At 36.7% G+C, this 11426-nt stretch overlaps 1 protein-coding gene across 1 annotated transcript; it reads left to right on the top strand.

Moving 5' to 3' along the window:
- The first annotated feature begins 7634 nt into the window (after positions 1-7634).
- Positions 7635-8573, top strand: LOC105814339 (olfactory receptor 4F3/4F16/4F29-like). Its single transcript, XM_012649268.1, has one exon. The coding sequence runs from the start codon at positions 7635-7637 to the stop codon at positions 8571-8573; it is 939 nt and encodes a 312-aa protein (XP_012504722.1).
- Positions 8574-11426: the final 2853 nt, after the last annotated feature.

Raw genomic sequence — 11426 nt, 5'->3', positions numbered from 1 at the left:
CCATGTGCTGATCTCAGAGTCTGCTTGGGAACTCAACCTTTGATGCAAAGGTTTTCCTGATCTCTCTCATATTACTGCCAGAAAGGGATATTGAGGATGTTGGTATTATATGGAATATTACCTTGGTTCGGTACTTTCATAATATCATGAGAATTAGATCTGATGAGCTAGATAGAAGTAACAAGTACTCTAACTGCCTTAATAAGAAGCACATGTGCCAGATGAAGGACGATGCATCCTGCAAATGTTCAGGGACTTCACACATCAGTGGTTTTTATCTCTAAGTGGTCAGGTGCATGCCAAGGTACTTCTTCCAAAGTTGCTGCACCTCGCAATGCCTGCCACAAAGAGGCCCACTCCTTGGTGAATTTCTTTGGAATTTGGAGGCAACATATTGTGTAATGAGTGTGTTGCTCCAACTCATTTATTGTGGAATCATAGGCTGCCAGTTTCAAATTGAGTCTGGAGCAAGAAAAGTCTCTGTGCACAGTCTGCAAGGCAATAGTAACCTGTATAAGTAGGAGCTCAGACTCCTGCTCCTTCACAGCATTACTGAAAATTCTCTATGACCCATTAAGAGTGGAGGACAAAACACGAGCCTGGTTTATGAATAGAGATGCATATTGTGCTGGCATCAGCTGTAGGTGAATAAGCACTGTATTAAACCCTACTAAGAGATTGTGCTGAAGGATAGTGGCAAATGACAACTCTTCTAATGGGAAGAACTTTAGGGAATACATTTAGTTATATACTCTCTTTGGAAGAAAAGATGGCCTGAGATATCCATCTTACTAATTCTTGGGTAGGGCTAATGGTTTGTTTGGTTGTTCAGGGCCTAAGAAGGAACAAGATTATAAAATTATTGGCATGGACTTCTGGGGAGAGGTACGTATTTATACTTGAAAGAAAGGCACAGAAAATGAAGACATTTATGCTCATATAAAGCCAATTATTGGTTGGTAAGTGTCCAGAAGCAAATGACCTGCCCCTGTAGATGCCAGTCACTCCTTTTCCCCAGCTATCCTAGGACTGCTTAATTGGTACTAAACTGGCCATAGCAACATAGATGAAGTCTCTGCATAAAATCAACAGCATGAATTTCCCCTCAGTAAGGCTGATCTGGCTGTCATCAGTGCTGAGCACCCAAGCTGCCAACGTAAAGGTGAAGGGTCAGCACCTACTGCGGTACTTATCTCACCGTACTCTGAGACTAGCTGTAGCTGTCCACCTTTTGGAAGGTTGAACAGAGTTAAACTCTTCTTTTATTGAATTGGGAAAGGCTAATCTTCATATATGCATATATAAAAACTTCATAGAGATAAATATTATATCTACATATATTATAAATATATATTTATTATCTGTAAATATATAATATATAATTATATAATATAAATATGTTATAACACTCCTTCTTTACATTTATCTTTCTTTTCTCTTTCTTCTTTCTTTGTTTTTCTGGGTATTGATTTGTCTTCCCTACATATAGTGTTGCTGCCAGCACCAACATTCATGGATTTGTAGAATAGCTTTACTGCTATATCTGTTGCTATTGTGTCATATTCAATATTTCCCTTGGACATATTTTTTTAGGAAACAAAATGTGACAATAGGCTTGTACCCATGAACTTCACTAGACTTACTTGTGCTCTAACACCCAGAAACAAATGGCTTAATAGAGTAGTGGAATGGCCTAGTGAATGCTCTGCTTTTTTGGTATATTGTTTATATTTTATATTCATGTACTAGGAAGTATAATTTAATTTTTATTTAATAAAACAAATGAGATCATTGATATTTTAGTCCAGCACAGCACTGACTCCCCTCACACATGGCTTATTTTATGGACCATAGATCCTGACAACACACTCATTATGTGGACAATCAGTCCATACTTGTATTACTCCAGACATAGAAAATCACTTTTATCCAGGGCTTGTTCTGTATTTGCACAAGTAGTTGTTAGAAAGTTCTTCCTTCTATTGGTTTATATTTATGCCTTTAAACACTTTTTATTTTCTTTTTCCCAGTTTATTGAGGTATAATTGACAAATAAAAATTATATTTAAGATGTACAATGAGATGTAGTAGGGTTAGAGGTTGTGGTGTCCCCAGGAAGAATGCTTCCAAAGTGAGCATAGCTGGGATTGGTCTTTGACCACTTTGGGCTCCTTATGTCACTAAACTAACACACAGAAAGTGGTCTGCCTCTGACATTTGTGTGGCCTGGGGCAAGAGCAAAAACAGAATTCCACAAGCCACATGTTGAAATATTTGAAAGTTTTAAATCAAGCTAACAAAATCCCAAGTAAAATAAGTTCTCTCTTAACATATTGATCAATTTATCACTATATATATATATATATATTAATGTATGCATCAATACACGGAAAATTTGGAAAGTCAGGTTTGTGGATTTTGGAATGTTTGGAATAAAATTACTGGGTTCTAGGACCAGAACGTGATCTAGAAATAGGGGCAAGGACTCCAGGTGGTCACGTCTCTTGGCTTCTTAAAATCTTCACACCATGGTGAAGGGCATGACCAGGAAATGGCCATTTTAGCTTCTTTTGTAGGATGGGGAGCAAGCAGGGAAAGGGATTCTTTTGCTTGGATCTAAGAACAGTACTGCTTGTCAGGTTGACATATTCCAAATACTAGGTGCAAAGTTGGTTCCTACTCCACAGTGGGGGCAAGGAGTATTAAGTCCAGAACTCTGGGAATATGCTGGGGGTGCTTTTAGTATTTTGTTTTTTTTTTTTTTTTTGAGACAGGGTCTCACTCTGTTGCCCTGGCTAGAGAGCCGTGGCCTCAGCCTAGCTCACAGCAACCTCCAACTCCTGGGCTTAAGCAATCCTTCTGCCTCAGCCTCCCAAGTAGCTGGGACTACAGGCATGCGCCACCATGCCTGGCTAATTTTTTTCTCTACATATTTTTAGTTGTCCAGCTAATTTCTTTCTATTTTTAGTAGAGACGGGGTCTCGCTCTTGTTCAGGCTGGTCTCGAACTCCTGACCTCGAGGGATCCTCCCGCCTTGGCCTCCCAGAGTGCTCGGATTACAGGTGTAAGCCACCACGCCTGGCCCATTCTTAGTACGTTTTGCCCATAGTTCTCATCAATGGAAAACAATGGCATTTCATCAAAAAAAGGATCATCTGAAGATTGATAATCCCATAGGAATAATTGTAGGGCTAAAATAATTTGTTCATCCCACAGGAAGGGTACCCTGTCCAGCCCAGGTACTGATGGAAGATAAGATGAACTGAAGGAAGTTCTGTTATCAAAATAGAGCTCATGACCAGCTACACAAAATGGGGATTTTGACAGTTATGTTTTGTGTTAGTTACCTTTTTTTCCCTCTATTTTCCACTAGTTAATTCATATGAAGGACACTGGTAGAGGCTGGCATTTTGGGTGTAGAGTACTCTGCAAAGATGTAACTATTTCTCCTATGATACCAAATTTCTTCTATCCTGATACTATTTTTCCTGCCCCGATTGCTCCCTGTATAAATGAGTGAATAGAGAGTAAAAGAATAGCTTCCATATGTCCCTTCAAATGTTGTTCACTCTCAACCATTCTCCACCTAACTTTGTTTAGAGTACATGTTAAGCTTAAGAGTATTTATTAAGCTCTTCTCCAGTTACGTATTTTGAGTGTGCCATCTCTTATCTGGAAGGATCCTGATTGATATGAGTATACAAAATTGAAAGTGAAATTCCTTGTTTTCTTGCTTAACAATTGTACTGCCCTGAAATACTTATTATAGAAAGTTTATTGTCTATTTTTCCAGATACATATATATTTATATACACAGTGATATACTATATGGTGTGCTGTCCACTGTTTCACTTGACAGTATGTTGTGGTTGTCTTTAACTATAGAGATTTTGAACTTGCTTTTCAGTGGCTTCAGAGAATATCACTGTATGGATGTAGCATAACTTCTTTAATTTATCATCAACTCATAGATGTTTTAATTGTTTCACTTACTATTAAGCTCTAAGCACTGGAAAGAACTTCTGCACAGCTAAATCTTAGAACATGTCCATAATTACTCAGTATATGATTGTATAAAAATGAAGTGTTGTGTATATTCTTCTACTATTTACTGTATAAAAGTTTAGCACATTGACGTCTATGAAGATGATCAAGTGATTATAGTTAATTTTTTGAGTTAACATTTATCTATTTTAAGTGATTAATTATAATGGGTAATTATCAATAGTTACAACAAAATAGCACAAAGATATTAGACAAAAAAATTGTACTTTTGTTTCCCTCTTTCTCTCTAGTGTCTTATTATGAGTTTTTATATGCTTTGGTTGCATTTGACCAAGCAAATAATTCTCTAGGGGCAAAGTACCCGATCCATGAGCTTCTTCTAAACCATCATGTTTTTGCAGTATCACTGGGTCACTGTCCTCTTGAGGTCTATGTAATTAGCTTCATGTCTTCCTATGGCAGGATATTATATGGCACTTTATGTTAGAGGACACAGGAAAATGTCAAAGTCCCTGAAGTTGCTGGTCTCTTTATACAGGTAATGGAATGATGAAAATACATTTGACACTGGGAAGAGTGGATTTAGTCTTTTTTCTTGTTGGAATTGCTATGGACATGAGTCTTATACTAAGGTGCATGTATTCATCCTAAAGTGAAGTAGATAGAATCCAGAATAAAGAATTGAATAGGACAGGAGAATAATTTTGAAAAAGTTTATTAACATATTGGAAAAGGTTAACTGAACTTGACTTTGAGCTAGAATTATATTGTGCCTAGGGAAATGTTAAAGACATTGGAAAAAGTCAAATGGCTTTGTAATGTCTTGGATTCAGTATACATTGCAATTAATCACTCTGTTCTCATTGATGATTATATGAATGATTCTCATCTTCTGCCACTTGGTAAAAAGTCAAAAAAATTGATGACACATGGAAATAGAATAATAAAGTTTATTATATTTTTATCTCAGTTTTCTTTTTAAAAGAGATGCGTATAAACTGATGATGTTCTGTAACAGGAGAAGCATATTTATCATGAATTTGTCAAGTTTGCAAGATGGAAAACAGTTTCACAGACACCTGAATAGAAATAAAAGACATGGATACCAAAATACCTAAAGCTGAATAAATAACTCCAATGTAATGTCGTTTTCAAATGCTACGTGAAAAATTTAAAAACAAAATAGTACATAAAACTACCAGGGGTTAGATTGAGTTTTCCTGGTCTCTTATGTGGTTCAGACTTAGAGTAATTTTATTAATTTTATCTTTGAACTATCAATATAAGTAGAATGAAGAAGGGTTAGGTATGCTGACAAAAATAATTTTGGGGATGAAGGTGAAAATAAAATTCTAAGAGTAAATACAAAAGGTATTGAGTTTGTTGAGTCTTGTGAACAGAAAACTAAGGAGCGACTTAGTTTGTGACATTTATATATATAAAATTTTATTTGATCAAATAGCTGAGTTAAAACTTTAATTATTTTATCCCTACAATTTACCCAGTGAAGTTAGTATTATTAATTGAAATTCGATAGTCAAATAAACTGAGGTTCAAGAGTTTAAATAACTTGTCCAATCTCAACTTGTCAGTGGCTGTACTGTGATATAAATCTTGGTTTTCTGAATCCAAAACCCACATTCTTTCTACTATGCATATTGCTTCTCTAAATAAAACTAAAGTTACAGTATAATGTGATAAATCCTTACACAGAGGCTTGAATAAAATGTTTTCCACTACATTATGATGTTCTACGTACATTTAAGCTTTCAGATCATGTGCTAAGTATTCAACAGCAATTCTTTTAAAAAAATCTCCTCATATTATCTTTGATTTTTTCCCCTAATGCTTCTCAGACTGAAACTTTAGTAGAACACAAAATCAGACACTTGGGTTTTGCTGTAATGTCAAATTATTAGAGAAGTTTCTGAATATTCACTCTCAATTTCAGTACCTAACATAATGTAAACTGGTAACAGACAGTTTGTGAATATGCATCTTTCTGTGGACCACTGTTTCATAGCTTCAAAGAATCCAGATGTGAAAAAGTACAATCCATGCCTTTCAGATGCTTGCAGGCTATTTGGTGAAGTAGACTTGGACTTTGTTCACTAAAATATAAGGGATAGTAAAATCAATGTTAGTAATATAAAGCTAGATGTCACAGATATGGTAAACATTTAATAAATCTTGAATATTGATATTTTTATGAGGTGGGGAGTGGGAAGGAAGGGATTATACCACACGCCCGAATAAGGCTTACAGTCTCGGAAGTGGATGTAATTAGTTGAAAACATGAATCGTTTTGTGGGACTGGAGCAAGCAAAGTTAGTATTGAAGAAAAAATCAAAAGAATTTGGAGTTAAATCGCTGGTACCAATGTTGAGCAATCTTGTATCTCACGAGGAACATCACAGCAACTACTCTGGGAGAAAGCAGAAGGGGATTAAAACAGAGACAACTTGGTCGAAGAGAACACCTCCATGTGACAATCACCACTGTGTGCCAGGACAATTACAGAATCTGTGAGCATATTAGGTTGTCCTTCCCTACCCCCACCAGCTTTAATAAGGTGTGGTTAACAAAAATTGTATTTATGTATGGTGTATGATGTGATGTTTTGATATATGTATACATTATAAAATGCTTAATTCAAGCTAATCAACATACTCATCATTTCCCATACTTACCATTTCTTTGTGGTGAGAACATTGAAGATCTACCCTCTTACCAATTTCCAAGAGTTCAATACATTGTTATTAACCCTAATAACTGCTTCACAATAGACCTCTAGATTTATTCTCTGGTTTAACTGAAACATTGTACCCTGTGAATAATATCTCCCCATTCCACACTCCCTCACCAGCCCTTGTCAACCACTCTTCTAATCTCTAGTTCTGTAAGTTTGATATTTTTAGATTCCACATATAAATGGGATCTTACGGAATTTTCCTTTCTGTGTCTGTCTTATTTCACTTAGCACAATTTCCTTCAGCTTCATCCATGTGGTTCCAAATGACAGGATTGCCTTCTTTCTTACAGCTGAAGAATATTCCACTGTATATGTGTATACACCTCCCCTCTCAACCTGTTGTCTCCATCCATTCACCTGTCAGTGTACACTGAGGTTGTTTCCACATCTTGGCTCTTGTGAATAATGCTGCAATGAACATGGGAGTGCAGATATCTCACTGAGATACTTTTTCAGTTGCTTTCTATATGTACCCAGAGTGAGATTTCTGGATCACATAGTAATTTTATTTTTAATTTCTTAAGGAACCTCCACAGTGTGTTTCATAATGGCTGTATAAATTTACATTTTCACCAATAGAGTAGCAGGGTCCCCATATTCTACAGCTTTGCCAATACTTGTTACTTTTTGTCTTTTTTGATAATAGATTATCTAACAAGCATGAGATGATATCTCATCATTTAAATTTGCATGTCCCTGATGATTAGGGATGTTGACAATTTTTCATATACCTGTTGCCCATTTGGTTGGTTTTAATGCTAAAGTGGAAATATGCTTTCATTACTTTGACTTCTCTCCTTTTGGTTTATTAATAAAATTATCATAATTTACATTTTCTCCTATTTTTCTCCTTCAGGTAGCAATGCCCACACAGCCAATGGATGGAGCAAATCACTCTGTGGTGTCAGAGTTTGTGTTTCTGGGACTCACCAATTCTTGGGAGATCCAACTTTGCCTCTTTGTGTTCTCCTCTGTGTTTTATGTGGCAAGCTTGACAGGAAATTCTCTCATTATGCTCACTGTGACCACTGACCCTCACTTACACTCTCCCATGTATTTTCTATTGGCCAACCTCTCCTTCATTGACCTGGGTATTTCTTCTGCCACTTCTCCCAAGATGATTTATGACCTTTTCAGAAAGCGCAAAGTCATCTCCTTTGGAGGCTGTATTGCTCAGATCTTCTCCATCCATGTGATTGGTGGTGTGGAGATGGTGCTGCTCATAGCCATGGCCTTTGACAGATATGTGGCCATATGTAAGCCTCTCCACTACCTGACCGTCATGAGCCCACGAATGTGCATCTTCTTTTTAGTGGCTGCCTGGATGACAGGCCTCATCCACTCCATGGTTCAGTTGGCATTTGTAGTAAACTTACCCTTTTGTGGTCCCAATGTGTTGGATAGCTTTTACTGTGACCTTCCTCGGTTTATCAAACTTGCCTGCACAGATACCTACCAGCTAGAGTTCATGGTCATAGCTAACAGTGGATTCATGTCTGTGATCTCCTTCTTCATACTGATCATTTCCTATATTGTCATCATTCTCACTGTTCAGAAACAGTCTTCAGCTGGTTCATCCAAGGCTCTGTCTACACTTTCAGCTCACATCACTGTGGTAGTCTTGTTCTTTGGTCCTTCGATATTCTTGTACACATGGCCATCTCCCTCTATGCATTTAGATAAATTTCTGGCCATCTTTGATGCAGTTCTTACTCCTCTTCTAAGTTCTATCATCTACACATTCAGAAATCAAGAAATGAGGATGGCAATGAGGAAAGTATGCAGACAGCTAGTGAATTACAGGAAGATCTCTTAAGTGATTGCTTGCATTGTGAGTGTCCTTATTGACTGTTTAAAGCCATTACTGATGGTTAAACTCAGGTAAGCTTCTCTTTGTCCAAACTGGATTGATTATCCACACTTGTATTATGTGTATCCAGTCTTTACTTAGCCAGGGAAAGACATTAACTTAGGAAAGCAGAGAAGAAAGTATATGTACAATATTTGTAAATCAAAGAGTATAGTAACTTTGAGTTCCAATTCCTAAGGAATAATTTTTATATGAAATAATTCTTGCAAACACAAGAGAGGAAGCTTCTTTAAGGCCCTCACAAGAATTTTTGGCAATATGCAGTGATGCATTCATAAAGGGAGATCGAACTGGGTTTTCTTGCTATACCCCACAGCTTGCCGAGATTTACCCCCCTTTTGGGTCTCTTGATGAACTTGTGTGTGTTTTGGTCTCGAGGCCTCAGGTGTGAAGTGTCAGCATAGTGGAAATAGCCAAACATCAAGGATAGAATAACTGAGTTTTCTTTTCTTTTCTTTCCTTTTCTTTTTTTTTATAAAACCATCAACTCCGAGCATTGCAAACATTGCCAAAATTTTAGCATATGTCATTGCTTCTTTTTTTTTTTTTTTTTTTTTTGAGACAGAGTCTCACTTTTTTGCCCTGGCTAGAGTGAGTGCCGTGGTGTCAGCCTAGCTCACAGCAACCTCAAACTCCTGGGCTCAAGTAATCCTCCTGCCTCAGCCTCCCAAGTAGCTGGGACTACAGGCATGCGCCATCATGCCCGGCTAGTTTTTCTATATGTTTTTAGCTGTCCAATTAATTTCTTTCTATTTTTGGTAGAGACGGGGTCTCGCTCTTGCTCAGGCTGGTCTCGAACTCCTGAGCTCAAACAATCCGCCCGCCTCGGCCTCCCAGAGTGCTAGGATTACAGGCGTGAGCCACCGCGCCCGGCCAATGTCATTGCTTCTTTACAGGCTTATTATTTGAATTTGTACATATGCATGTAACGAAGACAAACAGAGTTTACTTCCTGAACCTTCTACAGCTTTCTATTGCCATTGGGTTTTGTCTTTTACTATTCTCTTTCACATTCTGAACTATGCAGACACTTTATCTTAGGGTGAATCTACCCTTTTCCCTCTGATAAACACAATCAGATCCTACTACCTTGCATGGTCATATTTCTTGGTCACTAGAACTTCTAGTATAGTTTCATTCACCTATATTAATTATTAATATGATGCATAAACAATGTAACTAACTTCTATTTTCACTGAGAGTTCTTGAAGGTAACTTAGATCTGCCTGTCTCACACAGTCATTTTAGTAGAACAGCAGAGCTCATGAGCACCTTAAATACAACCCCTTACCACCACACACAGCCTATTCATGTCTTCTCAAAGGTAGTAAATGTTATTTATAAAGTAGGAAAAATGAACACATTCACTAACAAGATCCAAAGGCACAGGCACGCCATAAAGGTATAGGTAAAGTGACACACACACACACACATGTGAACGCACAAAGATAGATCCTCACCGGGACAAATGTTTCAATATTCAATATTTAACCTTATTTAAAATTATCCAAATAATATCCACTAATTACTCTATTTAACACTAAACCAAGGTTTTAAAAAAAACTAAGCATCTTAGATTTTATGTTTAAGTGGACATACTGCAGAACTGTCTTTATTTTAATTCAAATTGATTGAACATAAAATTTTATATCTTCCCTAATTTTACATGCTTGTTTTCTACTCCATACTTACAAGATCAGGGAGAGGATATACAGCTGTTTTGTAAAAAATATTATTAAAATGTTCTTAACTATTCAAGAATTTATTTAATTTATGTTTTAAATGACAAAAATTATATATATTTATCATATACAACATAATTTCAAATGTGTATATTGTGAAGTGGCTAAGTCAAGCTAATTATCATATGTATTACTTCATATGTTTAGCATTTTTTTGTGATGACATGCTTAAAATGTATTTTCTTAATAAATTTCAAGAATATAATACACTGTTACTAAATATGGTCACCATTTTGAATTTATCCCTCCTATATAACTGAATTTTCTATCCTTTACCAACGTCTCCCCAACCTCCTTCCTTACAATCCCTGCTTCAGCCCCTAAAAACCACTATTCCACTCTCTGTTTCTGTAAGTTAAAATTTTTAAGATTCCACATGTAAGTGAGATAATGTACTATTATCCTTCTACGCCACTTTATTTTCACTTGACATAATGCCCCCCAGGTCCATTCATGTTTTAGTAAATGGTACAATTTCATTCTTTTATAAGGTAAAAGAGTACTCCATTACGTGTGTGTGTGTGTACACATATATACACATACACACATATATTTATATGTGTACCACATTTTATTTATTCAATAATCTGTCAATGGACACTTTGGTTGATTCCATAACTTGGCTATTGTGAATAACGTTGCAATGAACGTGAGAGTGCAGATGTCTCTTCAACATAGTGATTTCCTTCCTTGGATATATACACAGCAGGGGGATTGCTGGATCATATAATAGTCCTATTTTTAATTTTTGAGGAACCATCATACCGTTTTCTGTAATGGCTGTAGTAATTTACATTCCCACCAAAAACGTGGAAGGGGAGATGCGATGCCCAAACCAATCAGGAGGAGAGGAATGAGAGGACTTGGACTAAGGAAATAACACTGAAAAGAAAGTGGAAGGGACAAATATAGGCAATATTAAAAAGAATAATAGACAAAATTATAGTGGGTGGGAGCAAAGTCTAGGTGTCTCTGGGATTCTAGCTTGGGAAGACTGAATGACATCACCAGTCTAGGTGAGAAGTGCAGAAAGAAGAGCCCAGTTTCTAAGGGGAAA

Source organism: Propithecus coquereli, unplaced genomic scaffold (assembly GCF_000956105.1).
Source record: "Propithecus coquereli isolate 6110/MARCELLA unplaced genomic scaffold, Pcoq_1.0 Scaffold3, whole genome shotgun sequence".
NCBI classification, from domain to species: Eukaryota; Metazoa; Chordata; class Mammalia; order Primates; family Indriidae; genus Propithecus; species Propithecus coquereli.
Note: the sequence above shows the minus strand (reverse complement) of the source record. Positions and strands in the feature narration are given on the sequence as shown.

What these genes read in the sequence shown, in the direction of transcription:
- LOC105814339 (XM_012649268.1), top strand. Translation starts at nt 7,635, where the DNA reads ATGGATGGAGCAAATCACTCTGTGGTGTCAGAGTTTGTGTTTCTGGGA.